This window comes from Lutra lutra, chromosome 12 (assembly GCF_902655055.1).
Source record: "Lutra lutra chromosome 12, mLutLut1.2, whole genome shotgun sequence".
NCBI classification, from domain to species: Eukaryota; Metazoa; Chordata; class Mammalia; order Carnivora; family Mustelidae; genus Lutra; species Lutra lutra.
This window is the reverse complement of record NC_062289.1, coordinates 14,324,024-14,344,568: the sequence shown is the minus strand read 5'-3', so window position 1 is coordinate 14,344,568 and position 20,545 is coordinate 14,324,024. Positions and strand designations below refer to the sequence as shown.

The 20,545-nt window shown below is 34.4% G+C and overlaps 1 protein-coding gene across 7 annotated transcripts in view; it reads left to right on the top strand.

Moving 5' to 3' along the window:
• RELCH (RAB11 binding and LisH domain, coiled-coil and HEAT repeat containing) overlaps window positions 1–20,545 on the top strand; it is a 111,130-nt gene that overhangs the window by 68,324 nt on the left and 22,261 nt on the right. For 3 of the 7 annotated variants that reach the window (XM_047697108.1, XM_047697105.1, XM_047697102.1), the window contains 9 exons: window positions 4,262–4,418; window positions 5,119–5,242; window positions 7,138–7,186; window positions 9,155–9,234; window positions 10,956–11,062; window positions 12,002–12,101; window positions 17,190–17,272; window positions 18,050–18,113; window positions 19,533–19,671. In XM_047697108.1, coding sequence (XP_047553064.1) covers window positions 4,262–4,418; window positions 5,119–5,242; window positions 7,138–7,186; window positions 9,155–9,234; window positions 10,956–11,062; window positions 12,002–12,101; window positions 17,190–17,272; window positions 18,050–18,113; window positions 19,533–19,671 — 903 coding nt within the window. Of the gene's footprint in view, window positions 1–4,261; window positions 4,419–5,118; window positions 5,243–7,137; window positions 7,187–9,154; window positions 9,235–10,955; window positions 11,063–12,001; window positions 12,102–17,189; window positions 17,273–17,764; window positions 17,848–18,049; window positions 18,114–19,532; window positions 19,672–20,545 lie in introns of those variants that run through there. The other 4 variants (XM_047697106.1, XM_047697103.1, XR_007121861.1 and 1 more) reach the window with 3 other exon arrangements.

Here is a 20,545-nt window from a genome sequence, read left to right as displayed (position 1 = left end):
TACTAGTGCCACTTTATGAAGCTTGTCATTTCCACTTTCTTTATAATTTTTTCTGCCTCATTGTTTCATCTTACTTTCAGTAGGGGAAGGTAAATTTAATTACTCTTTTCTACTTGTCCTTGATAGGAATATAAGCATTTGTAGCAGATTCTTTTTTTTTCTCCAAAGAAGGAATATATCTTAGTTTCAGAAATTGTGACATTGATAGCAAAAGCCGGTCTCCTCTCAGTGTCCACCTATCAATGTCACTTTGTAGGAGATCCCTTTGCAACATCTTCAGATTTATGAAATTGTCCATGTCTCTGACTGGCTTCTGATAGACAAAAGAATAACACTGAGAACATCAACAGACACTTAATGTTTTTAAGAATTGTAGTTTTCATGTAAACTGTGGGCTACCTTTAATCTTTGGGATATGAAGCTGTGTCCCAAGAATACACAAATCATAGAATACACGAATCATTGAATGTTTTACTGGAAAAATTGAGAATGGATGGAGTAGAGTTAATTTAACAGTTCAAAATATTATTGAGGAGAAGGAAAATTCAGACTTTTAAGAAAGGTCTTCCTAAAGCATTCACAGCCGTCTGCTTCGGGTTCTACCCCTTCATGTATTAAGGTTCCTTGTCTGCCTAGGGGCTTTCCTACTTCTAATTCCATCTTTCTTTTTCTGTCTTGCCATATTGGTTTGCTAAGGCTGCGATAACAAAATACCACTAACTGAAATTTATTGTCTTGCTGTTCTGAAAGCTAGAGGTTTCAGATCAATTTGTCAATAGGGTTGGTTCCTTCTGATGGCTCTGAGGAAAAATTTGGTCCATGCCTCTCTCCTTGCTTCTGATGGTTTGCTGGCAGTCTTGGTCATTCTTTTGCGTATAGATGCCATCACCCTGATCCCTGCTTTCATTTCCACACTCCATGCTTCCTCTGTGTGTGTCTGTCTCTATGTCCAAATTTTCCCCTTTTATAAGATCAGTCATATTGGACTAAAGGCCCACCTGACTCCAGTATGACTTTATCTTATCTAATTATATCTGCAACAGTACTATTTCCAAATAAGGTCATATTCTGAGATTCTAGGGATTAGAACTTCATAGGAATTTTTTTGTTGTCGGGGGATACATACATAGTTCAACCTATAACATTTGCTATCATCCTTTCCTTCATGTATTTAACAAATGACTCTTGAATGTTACCTTTTGCCAGCCAGGTGCTGGAGAGTAGATGAAAATTGTCCAAACAAGTGCTTTAACATCCTGAATATATTTCTTCTATCATTTATGTGAACTTTTCTTGTGACTATGTCTTCAGGCCAAAAATAATCTTTTCTTTTTAACCCACACAAATATTTTTCTTACCAGTTTACTCTACAACATTAGCTAATCTTTATGTCGGGCACTATTTTAAACACTTTGGATCATTCATGAATAAAATAGACACAACTTTCTGCCATCATTGAACTTGTATTCTCGTGAGAGGAAAACATATTAAAGAGTTCTAACAACTGTTAGGTTGCTGGATAATTGTGGTTATTTTATTGACAATAAAATGCTGGTATTTTGCCAGCCAATTAAAATGCCATTCTAGGGACCTTTCTATATTGTTATAAGTTAGATGCTCATATTTTTTTTTTTTTAAAGATTTTATTTATTTATTTGACAGAGAGAGATCACAAGCAGGCAGAGAGGCAGGCAGAGAGAGAGGAGGAAGCAGGCTTCCTGCTGAGCAGAGAGCCCGATGCGGGGCTCGATCCCAGGACCCTGAGATCATGACCTGAGCTGAAGGCAGCGGCTTAACCCACTGAGCCACCCAGGCGCCCCCTAGATGCTCATATTTTAAAAAGTCCTCTTAAACAGAATCATGTTGGGCACCTGGATGGCTCAGTGGGTTAAGCCTCTGCCTTTGGCTTAGGTCATGATCTCAGGGTCCTGGGATGGAGTCCCGCATCGGTCTCTCTGCTCAGCTGGGGGCCTGCTTCCCTTTCTCTCTCTCTCCACCTGCCTCTCTGCCTACTTGTGATCTCTCTCTGTCAGATAAATAAATAAAATCTTTAAAAATAAAAAATTAAAAAAAAAAAAACCAGAATCCTGTTTTGAGACTCTTGAACCATTCTGATTACTTACCTATAATAACTGAGTTATTCAAGTAATTGCTTATTTCTTGACATTATTTTGCTTCTACTGGACCTACCTTTAAATCTTTTTAGACCTCACTTTCCCTATAATTAATTTTGATGTATCTATTTTACTTTAAACTGTTCGATTAGGGGCACCTGGGTAGCTCAGTGGTTAAGAGTCTGCCTTTGGCTCCGGTCATGATTCCAGGGTCTTGGGATCGAGCCCCGCAACCGCAACAGGCTCCCTGCTCGGCGGGGAGCCTGCTTCTCCCTCTCCCTCTGTCTACTCCTCTGCCTACCTCTCTGCCTACCTGTGCTCTCTCTCTTTCTCTCTGCGTCAAATAAATAAATAAATAAACTGTTTGATTCTTTTTCAATAATTTGTTAGTGTTTTTGAAGAAATAACATTAATTCTATCATAGTATAGCAGATTGTTCCAAATATGATATAATCCTGTTTGAAATTATATCAGATATGCTTTGACATGATATATTTCTATATGAAATACAAATATCCCTCACAATTCATATTTGTATGACTCATGGGTTGAGATACAGTGAGAATTCTGGCAGAAATTCCAGATAGTGAGAAATACCATATTACCCAAACTCATTTATTTGTTGGTTGATATATTATGATAACAAATAGGAGAGTCCAGGGGCACCTGGGTAGCTCAGTGGGTTAAGCCTCTGCCTTCAGCTCAGGTCATGATCTCGGGGTCCTGGGATCGAGCCCCACATCGGGCTCTCTGCTCAGTGGGGAGCCTGCTTCCACCCCACCCCCGCCTGGTGCTCTGCCTGCTTGTGATCTCTCTCTCTGTGTCAAATAAATAAATAAAATCTTCGGGGTGGGGGACCAAATAGGAGAGTCTGGCTAGCAAGGGATGACTTTTATCTGATCTGTCCGTAACACATTGTTAAAAGCCTTGGGCAGCATAAAAAGATAATAACATCTTAATTTTGTCTTTGAGCCTTTTTGAAAATTATGTGTATTTCATGTTTTCTTAAGTTTAATAATAATTATTAAGCCATTAATATGTTTGAGACAATTCTGTATATTTGTGTCTTTTTAGGGTATTAGTCACTATACAGGAGTTTCTGACTAACAGTGAATGAGGTGTTGGCATGCATTATTCATTTAATAGCCATCAAAAAGTGTTCTCTTAATAATTTGGGATCTATTAGGATCTGTAAGATCATAAATTTTATTGATATGTTTGTAAATTTAAAATATGTTGGTTATATCTTCATGTTTTATTTACATAATTTTATAAGTTCTTCAGTTTTCCCCCAAATTTTTAACATATATTCTTGGGACCCTCTCTGGTTATAATATTTATAGTATATTTTGCCTTATCTTTCTGGTCACTGGTTTTTATACTTTATATTAAGCTAATATTTCTCAAACTTTGGAAATTTTTTAAATTAAGTATTTAATATTAGAGATTAAATATGTAAGAAACCTGTTCGGCTCAAGCTTTAATGTATTTTATGTCACTATCCTCTGGTATTCATTATTTCCCCAGTATTAATCTATTAGTTGCTTACTGCCTGAAGGAATCATATTTGTCATATTTACTATTTCATAGTTATAAACAATCTGGTAGGTTTAACAAGTATTTCTGTTTTTTTTAATTGAATTCAAATATGTATTTTGTCTGACATCTTTGGGCCAATTTTAATTTAACCTAAATTAAATTTTACTCTTCATTAGCAAACTTTGTCATTACAGTATTTGCTTATTAACTATTTAGTTTCATAAAATCTTAATTTTTGAGATTTGTTTAATTCATTCACATGTGACAAGAATTTGTTTTTTTTTGTTTGTTTTTTGTTTTTTTTTTTCTTAAAAAAGGTAAAGTTTTTATGGACATTGGGGAGGGTATGTGCTATGGTGAGTGCTGTGAAGTGTGTAAACCTGGCAGTTCACAGACAGCTACCCCTGGGGCTAATAATACATTATATGTTTATAAAAAAAATAAAAATAAATTATTAAAAAAATAAAAATAAAATAAACAAAAAAAGATGAAGTTCATAATAAGGTAATTAAATATCAGGAGGCAGAATCTTAGTTTCCTTTGGACAGAACAGTTAATTTCACAAATGGCCATTTTCACATGATTTATTTTGCTTCTATTATTTCTAGTGACTAGGTTCCCTCGGCCTATGTCGCCTCTTCAAGATGTATCTACAATAATCGGAAGTCGTGAGCAATTGGCAGTGCTACTGCAACTTTATGATTACCAGCTGGAACACGAGGGGACAACAGGCTGGGAGACTTTACTATGGGTTGTCAATCAGTTGTAAGTTACTGCCTCCCTTTTCATTTCATACACCTCTGTGAGTTGAATGGAAGATAGCTCACTGTGTTTAGCCTTGGCACTGAGGGACAAAATATAAAAAATATAACAACATAATTGGCATTATCTGTGGTAAACTTCTTTCGGAGAGGAGATTTATACTACTGGATATGTAGTTATTTTCTATGCAAATGGTGCTGCTGAACTAGTCAGAATGACCTATCTGCTGCCTTGTTGTTGTCCAATAGTCGTGATGGATTTTAAACTACATCCACTTTCTCATTGTTGAAGCTAAAATGGATGCCACATTAGCCAAGCTCTTATGTGAAGCATCAAATCCAGTAGTTTATGTCTCAACTTCATAGTTAGAATGCTACCATTTTATGGCAAGCAGTAAAAATATAGAAGCAGTTTATAGAACAGAATATAAGCTTAAAACCTTCCAAAGCATCTCAGACTACTCCTTTGATTTGCAAGTTTGCTGACTATGAAAAGCAAATCAGTAGGTGCCTGGGTGGCTCAGTTAGGTCTTGATCTCAGGGCTGTGAGTTCAAGCCCCATGTTGGGCTCCATGCTGGGCATAGAAAAAAAAAGAAAACAAAAGTAAAACAAGAGGTTGTTAGATTTGCTTGTTTCAGAAATTAGCAAGGAAACAGAAATTTATATGTATCCCCTGCCTATTTTTCTTTCCTTTCACATTTAGGTTGCCACAACTTATAGAAATAGTTGGCAAAATTAATGTTACTTCAACTGCCTGTGTCCATGAATTCTCCAGATTTTTCTGGCGCCTTTGCCGGACATTTGGCAAAATTTTTACAAACACTAAGGTAAAAACTTGTATTCCATGTTTTCTTATGTGCAAGAGATACAGAAATGTAATGTGTTAATTAATGCTGTAACAGAGTAAATAAAAGCATGAGCCCCCTTCCTTTAGCCTAATTATCTTTTAATATCTTAGAAAAACACAATAGTAAAAGAAAATTCTAGTCAGTAGTATTCTCATCTTTACCTGTTTTCAGATGAGTTAGTATTCTCATCTTTACTCTCAGATGATTTAGTGTTCTCATCTTTACTGGTTTTCAGATGATTTAGCCTAAACTTAGTTTGTATCCAGATTTGGATATAAGATCTACTCACTGTAGATATCTTGAAGATTTCCAGCATAGGTATCAGTTAGGGAACTCAACTGCAATTCTTCTATGTGCTCCTCCTGTTTTACCATCTACCCCAGATTCAGGGGGTGGCTGTTTGCTCAGCACACTTTGGTCAAAACTCCAGGCGATGGTGGAACCAAAGTAGCTTATACAGAGAACTCGCCGCAAGGATCCAGCTCTTAGAATAGCAGGGACACTTGAGATTAAGGCTGCATCTTTCAGTCACTGCCAGCAGTACTGTTTGTCACGTTTGCACATCCAGGTTATTTTATAGTTTTAGACAATTAAAACCGGAATGCCCGTAGATCCCAATTTCCTCTTTAATCCGTTTGTCGTGCTGGAATATTATTAAGCCAGTTCTTTAGAGACCTGATAAAAACATTGAAAGATACAATTGCTATAATCAAATGCTAAACAAGATGTTTAAAAGGTAAGAATTTTGTGCAGCTCTTTACTACTAACAGTTACTTTACTCTGTAGTTCCTGAAATATTTAAAGTAAAGTAGTTTGGTATAGCAGACTGGGCGAAATTCAGAAAATGGGTTATAACATTATTATGTTTGTGACCCATAATAAATAATTAAGTTGTCTGGGCCTGTGTGAAATCAAGTCACTTCCGTGTGTGAAATGAAAAATCACTTCAGTGTCTTTGTTCTATGATTCTCTAGATTAATCTTTTAATGGAGGCTTCACCTCAGCTTAAGTTGAATATGTAAGTTATTATGCTGACCTGCTGATAGGAGGGCAAAAAGCAGACCTTGATGCCACTGTAGAAGAAACAGGATCATCTTACGTTTTTCACTAACATCTAATTGTTAAATATAATTTGATCTTATGGTTGTCTACATTGGTAAGCAAATTGTTTGACAACTCTGAAAGAAGTGGCTATTATTTTAAAAAGGAGAGAAGAAAAAGAAGTAAGTAGGAGTCTGCTTTAGCATTTAGCAGTTAAGTGGTTGGCTTCAGTGGCCTGAAATCTGAAATTTGTGATAATGTTAATAAAAAAACTGAAATAAGCATTTACTCTAACTTAAAAATTATAATTAAATTCTGTATTTGATGTTTAAATTTATATTTTAAGGAAGTTAAAATCTAAGCAGATTGATATTAAGTGATGAATATATTACTTATTGAATACATTAAATGAATGGAATTTCCTTTTCATTCCTTTTAAATAAGCAAATGTTTAAAAAATAAATCTAGTCATATAGTAATATTTACCTAAATAACCTTTCTACCATCAAGTTCAGTTTTAGGAGGTATCTACTTCAAGCACTGAAAATCATCTTGGAAATTATCTTAATTTAGTGAAGGAAACCAAAGGCCCTTGAGAAAAACTTACTGACTTGAATTGATTTTGAAAATACTTTTTCTCTAAAGGTGTTGTTTTCAGTAACTTGCCTTTTATTTTATTCTAAGCCTCTTAGAAATTGTTATATTTCTTACCACTCTAATAGTCTATAAAGCAAAGCAAATAAATAGTAGCAATAGTAGTAAACATTTTACTTAATTTAATCATCAGTTGATACATTGGATCTAAAATTTTGTATCTTCTTTGGGTTGCTTAGGTAAAACCTCAGTTCCAGGAGATTTTAAGACTGTCTGAAGAAAACATTGGTAGGTTCATTGTTATTACTTTTAAAAACAATTGAATCTCTTCACTCAGGAAAAATACTATATTTGTTATATGCACATTGTAAACTAGCAAGTACATGTGAAAGTACACGTGAAAAGGAAAATTGTTTCTTGGTTTTACAGCTGTGTCACATCTAATCTCTTTCTTGTGAGATTGTGGTGAGATTAATCTTTGCTAATTTGATTATAAATATCTGCTTCTTTGTAATTAAACTGACCTAAGGTTGAGTTTCTCAAACTGAGTACTTGTACCCTTATAGGTTTGAAGTGGTATATTCAAGATACTGAAAATTATAAAATAAAGGGCCTCTACGTCATAATTAGTTATTTAAAACTTTTAAAATTAAAACAAATATAGTGGAAGAGAATGTGTGGTATGCATAAACATTTTTAAAATGAAACTACGTGCTTGAATGGGGAGTTCTAGCCTCTGTTGATAGTTTTCACTCATCTGTCTTAAGAAGTCTAGTTATAGCACCATTGGCCTAAGAACTCATTTCTTTATGGATCTTATGTCCCTATGTATTTTTCTAGTTCCTAAGAATTGAAAAATGTTAGAAGGGAAAATGTACAGCCTCCCTCTTTTTTTTTTTTTTAACTTGGTTGATTTGGGATATATGGATAATTCTTATCTCAGTTCAGTTCAGTCCTGCCTTAGTGATTTGGTTTGAGTGATCTACAAAACTCCACCTTGGGCTGTCCTCAGAGAGAAGAATAAAGCGTGAGATTTTTTTTTGACAGATGCTTCCTAAAATTTGTATTTTTTAAAAAGGATTGATGTTTGGAATGCCTAGTAGTTGGTATTATCTGTTCAGTTATTAATTCTGATGATAAATTAGTGAAGAATATTTACATAGTTTAGAAACTGACAGCTTTAAGAATTATTCAGTTAGCTCTGAATGTTAGCTGTTCATGTAGGAAGAGATTATTAATCCCTCTATATACAGTCTGTATCTCTGAATCCAATTTAGACCTATGTTCCTAGCCTCAGATTTAACTCTCAAGTAGCGTATCAGTATTACCCCCAAGGAAAAAAAATTAATCTTATTAAGAGAATAAGCAAACCTCGAATACTAATTGATGTGAAAATGGAACTTTCTTTTTTGTTATAATTCTTTCAGGGCAGTTAGTTAAATTTCTTTATATACTACATACTACTTTCTGAAAGAATTTGGAGCAATATAAAAAAAGAAAAATGTAACAAATAATTTGGGAGTATGTAAAATCAAATATAAAGGACTTAAAGTAGTGCCTAAGGAACAATAAGCAAGAGATGTTGGTACAACAAATAATGTCACACCATCTCTAGAAGTGCTTTTTTGAAAGCATCTACAGGTGGTTTTATCTTCTCTTAAAATAGTTGCAGGGTACTCTCCTAGGGTTAAACGCTTTCCTCTCTTCTACCGCTTTACTTAGCCTGAATTTTCCCATTGGAAATAATCAGGGTTATCTGGCTGAAAATCGCTATAGAAAATGGAGGAGGTGCTCTGGAACTAGACTGGTCCTAGGAAACTAGGTAGTGTCTCATATCTAGAAGCAGATAAATAGTACATACATAGGTGCCTTTTACCTAAGGGCCTTTAAGTTTTATTGTAAATTGAAAGTATAAAAATTTAAGAAGACCTGATTTTATGGATTGGCACTTGGGAGACTTCAGGAAAGCACTGACTTCTGAGTATGGAAATGGAAGTATAGCATCTCATTTTGGTTATTAAAGTTCTTTCCCATCTACCAAAAATGTTTAGCTAATGGCTTTATAAAAAGTACTAAGTTGTATTTTTACAACCACCATTGGATATATGTTTTAATCAAAATCATTTTCCAAAGTAATGATAATATTTGTGAGTAAACCTTTTAGCCAGTTGGAATTTTAAGTATAATTTGTATTGTAACTTTTTGCTTTACATTTAAAATATGCTCAGATTTTTAAAATTATTTTAATGATTTTAGATTCCTCAGCAGGAAATGGGGTCCTCACTAAAGCTACTGTCCCCATTTATGCAACAGGAGTCCTTACATGTTATATTCAGGTAAGGGAAAAATTCTTTGACTAGAAAATGTAAAAGCACTTTCTGTTTAGAAAGATACTTAACATTATGCCTTTTTAATGTGTGTACAAATAAAAGTGGTACCCATAAAGGAAAACAAAATTTAAATATTTGTCTTATTCAGTAAGTAATTTATTAGTGGAGAGCATATTTGAATAAGTCAGCTCAGCTAGGGTGACCAAGCTTCAGTCTCCAAGTACAGTCTTGGGGTTTCTCTCTTCCCACGGGACTTCTAGAGCAGCAGAGCCAGACCTAATACATGGTAGCTTAGGGCTCCTAAGAGTGCAAAAGCAGCATCTACTAGGCTAAGGCTTAGACCTAGAATCAGCACATCACTTCTGTTGCTGTCTCTTGATTATAGCAAGTTATAGGCCCAGCCCAAATTGAAGAGGAGGGAACTAAACAAGGACATGAATCAGGAGCTGTGGTTCATTGCGGGTCACAGTATAACAGACCACCACACTCTACTTAACCTTATTTTAAGGAAACAGTATGATCTTGTATTAAGGTTTATTAGTCATTTTTAAGTGTGAGGCAGTCTCACCAGTAAGGTGAAAGTATAGATTCAGGATAAAGCATTTTTAGAGATTAGATTGTGAGGGACACCTGACTGGCTCAGTCAGTACAGCATGTGACTCTTGATCCTAAGGGTCATGAGTTAGAGTCCCACATTGGTTGTAGAGATTACTTTAAAAAAAATTTTTTTTTTAAATAAATAGAAATCAGAGTGTAAGAATCAAAAAGGAAGGCCTTTTTTGCTGAGTTTTCCCCTATCAATACCTAAGGTTTCTTTTGTCCTTTGAATTCAAAGTAAAACAATTCATATTTATTGTACTCTTCTTCCAAAAACAGTTTTGAGCCATCTTACAATTTCAAAATACAGTCTTTTAAGAACACAGTAGTCTATATTTCACCAAGCATGTAGCTTCTCACCACTAAGACATTGCAAAGATAATTTTTAGGAAATGGATTTTCTGTTAAAGGGATAACTTTTACTAGTTTGTATTTAAGTATTTAGTGTCAAAATTAATGAGAACTGAAGTTGGTAAAAATTAATTTTAATTTTAAAATATGCCTTATTATGTTCTAAACCAGGACTGTCTTATAAAATTTTTTGCAACAGCAGACATAATCTGTATCTGAGCTGTCCAATAAGGAAGACACTAGCCACATGTGGCTATTAAGCACTTGAATAGTGCTAAGGAACTGAATCTTTTATACTTAACTTTTTTAAAGATTTATTTATTCATTTATTCATTTGACAGAGACAATGAGAGAGGGAACATAAGCAGGGGGAGAGGGAGGAGGAAAGGAGGCTCCCTACTGAGCAGGGAGTGCAATTCGGGGCTTGATCTCAGGACCCTAGGATCATGACCTGAGCTGAAGGCAGATGTATAACGACTGAGCCACCGAGGCACCCTTATTGTACTTAATTTTTAATCTAAATTTAAATTTTATAAATAATCACATGTGGTGAGTGGCTACCATATTGGACAGCACAGGTCTAAATCTATAAATCAGGATAGTCCTTGTCCTCATACCATTGTGGTCATAGATATGCTGAATAAATAGCTTTAATTAAAATGCTTCTAAGATTGGATATTTCCCCATATTTGATGAAATTTTCTAATTTTGGCAGGAAATTATTATTTTAGTTCTACTTACTTGGTTAGAAATTCATTATCAGTCTTTTTCCTCTGTAGGAAGAAGACCGAAAACTGTTAGTTGGATTCTTAGAAGATGTAATGACCCTGCTTTCATTATCTCATGCTCCTCTTGATAGCCTGAAGGCTTCTTTTGTGGAACTGGGGTAAAAATAATAGCTTATAGTTGTTGTTTTTTTTAAACTCATATAAAGTTTTTTAAATTGGATTTATGGAATACATAATTTGAGTCTAAAAATATTGGCATACACACCAAATCTTTTGGGTTTTGAGGCCTAAGGTTTTTGGGTTTGTGTTTTTTTTTTTTTTTGGTTTCTGGTTTTGCTTATTTGTACATTCTTAATATTTTGTAATCAATACATTGTAATAAAAGAATGGGGAAAGACTACAGATGTTTTCTTGGAAGTGATTGGAGAAATAAAGTTCAGATTTGAAGAAAATTTAGTTTTCCAAAACTGTAAAAGGAGCCCCAAGTAAAAGCCAGTTCATTATGATTTCTGTAATCCTGCTTGTAATCATATCATTCAGCTGCTATTGTAGTTTTTTCTCTGCACTTAATAGCAATACAGCCTTACATTTAGATAGGCTTCACAGCCAACTTATCCTTCCCTGTACATGATTTGAGTTGATCTGATTTGATCCTACAGTAAACATACGACATAAATAAGGACATGCATAGCTTCCCCAATTTTTGTAGATAGAGAAATTAAGCCCCACAGAGGTTTAACTTACTCATCTCTTAGTCCAGTGCCCTATCTTTTTTTCCTCCTAGGTAAATTTTCTTTTTCTTTATTTTTTTTTAATAATTTTAACTTCTATGCTATTAAACAGTTGAAATTTCTGTTGTAATTGCAAATGTTTGTAGAACCTAAAATTATAATTCCTGAATATGCTAAAAGTTTGTGGCTTTGTGAGGTGACTTCCTTTTTTAAAGAATCTTGGATGTAACCTATTAAATCTACACAGATAATTTCATATGATTTGTCAATGTTTTTGTCATTAATATTATTTATAAATATAGTATTTTTCAGTACACCAGTAAGGCACTGTGGCTCTCACTTTTAACACCAAGTTTTTTCTTTCAGTGCAAATCCAGCCTACCATGAGTTACTGTTAACTGTTCTGTGGTATGGTGTTGTCCATACATCAGCACTTGTGAGATGTACTGCTGCTAGAATGTTCGAGGTATGTAAATAAATACTTCTCTCGGTTCAGATTATAATGATTTTGTTTGGAAGAAGGAGAAGGGAATGTTTTTTTAAAAAGGTTTTGAATACTATGTTATGTTGATGTGTATTTTTTGGCAATAAACAGTATCTAGTTGTGTACTGTGTGATGGGGCAGAAATTTAGCTTTGATATATTTAAGAATGTTTTCTAGCTGCCTTGGTTCCTTGGATGTTATTCTATTATCAATTCTATTTCTCATATTTTCTTTTAAATCTTACTTAATTTCCATCCTTTATAAATCTTTCTGATTATACTTTTCTATTTATAGAGATAAAACAGCTACTAAAATAAACTAAAACAATATGAGATATATTTAAAGTTGTAAATTATAGTTGGATTCATTAATCACATTAAAAAAGTCAGTTATTGCAAATATGAAAATATTTACTTTATTTACTACTTCTACTTATTTTCTCACATGTCATATTTAGAATAACATCCCTGTACCTTAACTGCCCATTGACTTATTAAAAGAGTCTGTTTAACTAGATTTTCTTAAATTGCCACCAACCCAAGTTAAGTATGAAAATTAAAATGCCTATCTTCTGAAAATTGAAATAGCCATCATAGGGGAAATTATTCTATAACCTATTTGATTATTTTATATTGATTGATTTCTATCTCTAGAACTTATATTTGAAGGCTAAAGTTGATACAGAGTGTTCCTTATTTCTTTTTGCTACTGAGTCTTGCCATAGAGCCTGACTGCCTGGGTTCAGTGTCTGTCTCTGCCACTTAGCAGCAAGTTCAGACTTCTCTGTGCCTTAGTTTCCTCATCTGCACAATGAAGATGATAATAATAAGTGTTCATCTCAAAAGATTTTTGTTAATATGAAATCAATTTGTACTTGTAAAGCCCTTAAAACAGTGTCTGGCACATATTAAACAAAGTAAATGTTAACCGTCATTAACATTATTCTTTTTTTCTTATCATGCTATTTCACAAAAGTAACATATAGATTAGGGAACATATATCTATCTAAGCTAAAATTATCCCTAATATGCATGTGATTCTTAAAATATCTTAAAGCATCGGGGCGCCTGGGTGGCTCAGTTGGTTAAGCAACTGCCTTCGGCTCAGGTCATGATCCCGGAGTCCTGGGATCGAGTCCCACATCGGGGTCCCAGCTCCATGGGGAGTCTGCTTCTCCCTCTGACTTCCCCTCTCATGCTCTCTCTCTGTCTCTCAAATAAATAAATTAAAAAAAAAAAAAAAAGCATTTATTTCCATAAAGAGAATTGGTTAATTCAGTCCTTTGGATAATTTTTCCTGAATTTCAGAATTTTTCCACAATTTAAGATAAATTGTCATTTGAAGAATAGAGCATTGGTATGTTTAAAATATGTATCTAAGCAAACTTTTAAATACAGAAAATAGATTTGTGAAATCTAAAGAAAATTCCAGTCTTGCCAAGGAGGTTGAACATCCTCTGTCCGTGTTAGTCCCTCCATTATTATACATATTTGATTAAAAAAAAAAACTATGTTCAAGTGTTCTTTGTCGAGTTGAATGCCAAATAAAAAATCAGTTTGCTCTGTAATAAAAGTTCCTTGTGAGTATAAATAATTTTGATTATTCAGTATGCTGGGAAAAAAGTCATTCACGAAAGAAAAAAGCATCCTTTTATATAAAGAACTGTCTTTAATATACTCTTCCCATAGGATTTTATTCTAAGACCCTAAAAGCTACTTCTTTCTCTTAAACCATTTGTTTTTCAAATTATGTATGCACTGGCAAAGTATACCATATAAATGAAAAAATTTAAGCAAATAAAATGAAACATCCTCTCTATTTTCTCTATTTTTGGTTTTTTTTCTGTCTTATTTCTTATATGTGGCTTTTGCCTGGCTTTGGTTTCTACGGTTGCGGTCAGTGCTGGGTTGGAAGCTGTACCTGTGCTCCAGCAGTTTTCAGTGTTCTTTCAGGTTGATTATGAACTTCTGAGTCAAATTTGAGAAATTTATTTCAATATTTTTTCAAACTCATTTATGATAAAAAATTTTTCAGTGATCATGCCAGTAAAAGTCATCAGTAGAAAAAAATAAAGTTATTTTTTTGGGGAGCCTGGGTGGCTCAGTCAGTTGAGTGCAACTTAGGTCATGATGTCAGGGTCCTGGGATGGGGCCCCGAATCAGGCTCCAGCCTCAGCAGGGCCTCTGCTTAAGGATTCTCTTTCTTGCTCTCCCTCTGCCCCTCCCCCTGTTTGCTCTCTCTTTCTAAAATAAATAAATAAATAGGGGCGCCTGGGTGGCTCAGTGGGTTAAAGCCTCTGCCTTCAGCTTGGGTCATGATCGCAGGGTCCCGGTATCAAGCCCCACGTGGGGCTCTCTGCTCAGCGGGGAGCCTGCTTCCCCTTCTCTCTCTGCCTGCCTCTCTGCCTACTTGTGATCTCTGTCTGTCAAATAAATAAATAAATAAATAAAATCTTTAAAAATAAGTAAATAAATCTTAAAAAAATAGTTACTTTTTTGTCAACGAACCTTATTTTGAACAAAATCGTACTGAAAGAATAAGTATGTTTCATTAGGTTTTTTTAAGCTAATACTTCATAATTTACAATTGTGCTTGCTTCCCCCTGCCAATCAAGTTAATTCAAAATAAAAACGTAAAAAGCGGGACATTTATAACAAAAGAAAATTTTTAATGTGAGGCCAGAAACTGTTGAGAAGAAAGCAAGAAATGGATATACCAAGGACATAATAGGAGATACTTAGTGAAATTATATGCTAAATGCAGCTCTTAAGTTTTCAGACAGCAGGACAAAAGGGAAATTCAGTCTGTCATTGTTAAATAAGAGGTAGTATGTTACTTTTTGAAGTGACAGATTGTTATTGAAATTGATTTATAAGGAAACTGTCATATGACATAATGGATTTCCCAAAAGATGCAGAAAAGAACTTCATGGAATGATTCCTCATACTAGCTAAGCATGTAGCAGTAGTAGCCAGCTCAAAGACCACTGAGGCTTGTGAGACCCATGTGGCTGAGTCCGTTTTCTAACTGCCTATTGCCTCCAAAACCCTGGACAGGTTACTTAACTTCTTCCCTAAGACTCCGTTTCTTCATATGTTAAAACACTGATATTAGTCATTGTACTTGGCTCACCAGGTTTAAGGTTCAAACGAGGGGCACTTGGGTAGCTCAACTGATTAAGCAGCTACCTCCGCTCAGGCCATTATCCCAGGGTCATGGGATCAATCCCTGTGTGGGGCTCTCTGCTCAGTGGGGAGCCAGCTTCTCCCTCTCCCTCTGCCATTCCCCCTGCTTATGCTCTCAAGTAAATAAATAAAATCGTAAAAAAAAAAAAAAAAAAAAAGGTCAAACAATACATTGTATGTAAAATGTATAACAAGCGATAGCTCTTAAATTTTCCCTTTTTTTTTCTAGCTTAATAAAGAAATTATACTTAAAACTGCAGAGCAATGAAAAATTAACTTGTCCCCTAGATTATCCCCCCGCCTTTTTAAAATGCTTTTTGGCTGGCACAAGATAGCAGACTTTAAAATACACTTTATTGATTCAAATCCAAGCTATCTTATTTATAAAGTGGTACAGAGAAGAAAGTTTTATTTAACAGTATTTGAACTTCTTTCCACTATTTCTTTCTGCTTGATATCTACTATATTTAAGGTGGTAGCGAAAGTTCCTTTGTCATTTTATTCCAACCTAATTATCCATGGATTTTTATAAAAGTTATTTCAGAATGTGGAAGTAGATTTTAAAGTCAATCAGTTGTTAAATAGAATTAAGAATTAAATTAAGAATCCCATGTAAAGTGAGTTCTGCTATCTCTGATATGGTTATAGGGGGAATGTGTTAACATGCACACAGTGTTAGGTTTTTGTTACTAAAAATTCATGGCATCGTCCATCTTCCATGAGGCCTAGATCCCTTACACGGTGCAGACTGATTGGTGTTTAGGATTCATTTGTTTTTTAAATTCTGAAATTGAGAATGTAGGATTAGGATGTTGCCCTTTTAAAACCAAATGTATGCTGCCCAATATTGTCCTCTTCTTCTAGATTTAGGGTTGGTTGCTAAATGGATTATTTTACATTAGAGCATAGAAATAGGTTGGTCTAATTGTGCTTATCATATTTTTCCTATTCATTTGAGCTTTTAGAGAAATGTAAAATAACTGTAAATGTTAACAACTTGGACCGGCCAAAACAATTTTTTAATTAATAATTTCTTCATTCAAATACATCATAAATCTTATATCTTGGAGTACTCATAATAGTTAAACTCACATTTCTTGAATGCATAATCTTTGTCAGATGCAGTACTTAGGTATATTACGTGTAGTTATTAGTAGCACAATGATCCTTTAAGATAAATAACAATATCACCACGTTTGGATGAGAAAACTGAGTTTCAAGAGATTATGTAACATGTCTAAGGCCACATGGCTAAGTGGAGAGGTAGAGTCTGAACCCAGATCCAATTCCCAGACATAGTACTTTCCACTTAGGCTGCATTATGTCTCTGTACCTCAAAAGAGAAAACTGTGTGATGTAAAAGGTTGGGAATTGTCCTGGATTTTTATGTTGACATGCCATGGAACAATCAGAGCAGTTCAGTGGTGTCTGCTGGCCATTTGAGTTTGGTTTAAAAACGGTCCAGTTTGTACCTTGTTGGTCATAACAAAATGACACCAGATTTACTTCAACAATTTTAACCATAGAATCCAGTATATATCTTCTTTTTAAGTTTAAAAAAAAAAAAAGAAAGAAAAGGTTTTTTTAAAAATTGTATTTAATTGAACACAAAAATTGCCTGGATACTTTGACCAAAAGTACAAACTGCCATCGAATTGGTGACAAACTCTGTTTTCGTGGACTGCTAGGCTATTTAAGCTTTATTCTCTTCCTAAGCATTCTCTGCCTTTATAAAGCACTCTAGAAGCAATATTTGCTTAGCTTCTAATTTTGGTTTTGCTTTTGTGTTTTCTCTCTTTCTCTTGGTTGTTCCTTTCTTCTTCCCGTGGCACTGTTTGCTCTTTCCATGCATCACCTGTGAATACCCCCCACGCTGACCAATCAGCTGTTGGTGAAGGGGGTGAATGAAACTCTGGTAGCTCAGAGGGTTGTTCCTGCTCTCATTACTCTCTCCAGTGACCCTGAAATGTAAGTGTCATCCCTGCCTTTTACATTCAGCATCCCTTTCAAAATGTGCCTGTCGAGAAATAACCATCAGCTTTTAAATCCATTAAAGAATATATTTATCTCTTTAAAATAATAATATTGGATTATATTCACTTGATTTTAAACTTTATTATACTGTTCATGTATCTTTTCTTTGAATGTCAGCCATCACATTTGGAGGCCATACATGAAAAGAATACATTAATATCATTCTCAATAAACATTTCCAAAACTTAGAATATGCTGATGGACTATTTCTTCCAAGCCAAGAAAGGATGCTCTGCTAATCTCACTAACATGTTGTTACCAGTAAGTATAGTGGCATGAACCAAAGGCTTAACATTTTAATGTCTCATGTGGGTGACTAAACCAAGAAAGACCAATGAGTCTGCCTGCCCATCCTCAGTCACAGCTAACCCAGTTCTCATTCCAGTTTACCAAACCATTTTTTATTGCATGTTGACTGGTTTACAGCTGACTCTTCGAGGCATGAGTGAAGCGTTAGTTGACAAGCGGGTTGCTCCGGCCCTTGTTACCTTGTCCAGTGATCCTGAATTGTGAGTTCCACAGACTGCGACCTTAAGTTACCCTGTCTGTCTTTTTGAGCATTCTTCTTGGTCTGCTTTTTTTTAAATTTAATTTGTCATTGCTAGAGACTAATACAGTATATTTACCTTGTACTTACTTTGATATGCATTTTAATAATCAGTTTTTCATCTCAAAGAAAGTTTCAGTTTCTTTCTTTTTTAATTCTAACAGCTCTGTCAGAATTGCCACAATTCCGGCCTTTGGCACTATTATGGAAACAGTTATTCAGAGAGAGGTAGGAAATTCTTGAAATTTACTATCTGTGTACTGTTGAGGTGATGATACATTACATACATGCATCCAGTGGTGGGGGGCAGGGAGCATTATACCTTTTAGTTTATCTCTTAGTTCGTTATGGGCCAGAGGAATATCTCAGTACGGAAAATATGAGAGCCTTACCCAAAGTATATCTTCATATCCTAAGGAAATCTCCATCTTCCTCCTCAATTAGAAAATTAAATATAAGCCAACTCTTAGATGTTCCATTTTAAGCCTAGCTGAGTATTGCAGTTTTGAATAACCTTCAAAGCAGAAAGCCTTCTGTTCTCCAGTAGACTTCTAGATAGTCGACACAAATTCCTGATTACCAGTTTGCACAGATTTGAAGACAATTTTGCCAGATAACTTTAGGAACACAGACCTATTTCAGTTTCCCAAATGGAGGCTAGAGGGCACCTCTGTTCTCATAACTGTGTCACTGATACCAAAGTGCAAGTCTAGTGGGCTGGTATCGTGTCACTGCAGTGCATAGAACTGTGACAGCCCTCTGTTAGGCCTGCTTCAGGAGATTATCAAGTTCTTTCTCCCTAACAGGGTATTTTGATTTAGAATCTTGTGATTTAATTTCAAGTTTATTACATTCTGTCTGCAACATTAACTGTAAGACACTTCTTAAAATTAGTATCAGAATTTCGTTCTTTATTATCAAATTGGACATGTCTTATACAAATGAAAAACTCTACAGATAGAAAATAAATCATTTGTGCACGTATTACATAGCCACTTAAATGGAAACAGACATTTTACCTCCCCCCAAAAAAGGAAACACTATTTTATGAAGTTCCTTTGTCATAAAGATTTTTTTAATAACAAATTAAACAACTTAGTTTTGGGGGGGTACGTTTTCCATTTTTTCCTTATATATTTCACTGGTGAAGCAACATTAAAAAGTGTCATTCTGCAAAGCTTGCAGTCTTGGCAGAATTTCAACATGTTCTTAAATCCTAAAATAAAAATGTCTTTTAGGGAAATGTGAGTAAGATATAAGTCATTAATGACTCACTGCTTTCAGAAGGTGAATAATTGGGTAATTTACACTGTGATTGGTTTTAAGAATTAAAATGTAGATACAAAATCATTATAAAATTTATGTTTTTCTCTACTGTGGGCGTTTTTGTTTTTACAGTTTGTTAGGGAATATTTATATTTTCAAAAAAAATAAAAAAAGAAGAATTAACAAGCATAAACAAAAATATAAAAACTTTCTGAACCAAAAGACTAAATAAGTACTTGTTTAATTGCAAATTATTCATGTCATGTTGATATAATCATTTGAATCCATGTTGCAAGCATGATTAATGTATAACATTCTCTGTAACAGCTCTACTCTATTTTTAATATTCTGTGAAATAACTGTACAATGTCCAATTTTAAGTTGCTGGAAAGGGTGAAAATGCAGTTGGCTTCTTTTCTGGAAGATCCTCAGTACCAAGACCAGTATTCTTTGCATACAGAGATCATAAAAACGTTTGGTAGAGTTGGGCCTAATGCAGAACCGAGGTTCCGAGATGAGTGTAAGTTACAGTTTTCTACCTTTTTTTCCTGAATTGTAATGTAAGATCAAAGCCAGAAGCTTCTCTCAGGATTTGTCCTTGTTAAAGCCCTTCTCCACTTTATCTTTCGTATACTGAAAGCTAAAAGTGAACCAAATTTGACTATTGTGAACTGATCAGTAAGACTATTACTGGATAATTTTTATACTATATACTGACGCTGTAACACATGAAAAGTAACTCATAAACAATTTCAAGTTATTTTTAAGACATTTTAAAATAACTAAATTTCAAAATACTATACTGTGTTCTATTTAAAACTTACTATTTAATTCTCATTTTTAAGGAAATTTTTATGTTTCTAATCATGTTCTTAAGAAAAATATGCTTTTCTTCCACTTGCCATGCCATTCAGCTATGATCAATGATTTTGTTTTAATGCACAGCTTGTTCATCCACTAATAATTTACATAATTATCTGCTAAAGCATTTTCTCTAGTTTCTGTAGTATCTCTTTTACTGTAGGCCTCAGCCTTTATGACGGGAATTTCTTTTAGTGGCATCAAAGTATCCAGTAATTATTACTCCAAAAGCATATGTCAGTTATCACTGCTATACTTCTTCAGTCCTTTAATTTTTAGCAATTTGATATGCCCTAGAGAGGACCACAAGTTTGGCTTCTTAAAGTCATTTTGGTATCTAGAACAAAATTGGACTCTCCCACAGTCTAGTTGTTACATATCTGGCCTGATATTTTTAATGGAAGTGTCATCAACAAAAAATATTGTTAGGAATTGGACAGCATTGTCCAAAAGGTCTTTTGAGGGCATAACACTTACTGAGCTACAGAAACATAATCCCGAAGTGATTTTTTAATGGGTAATGTTGATGACAT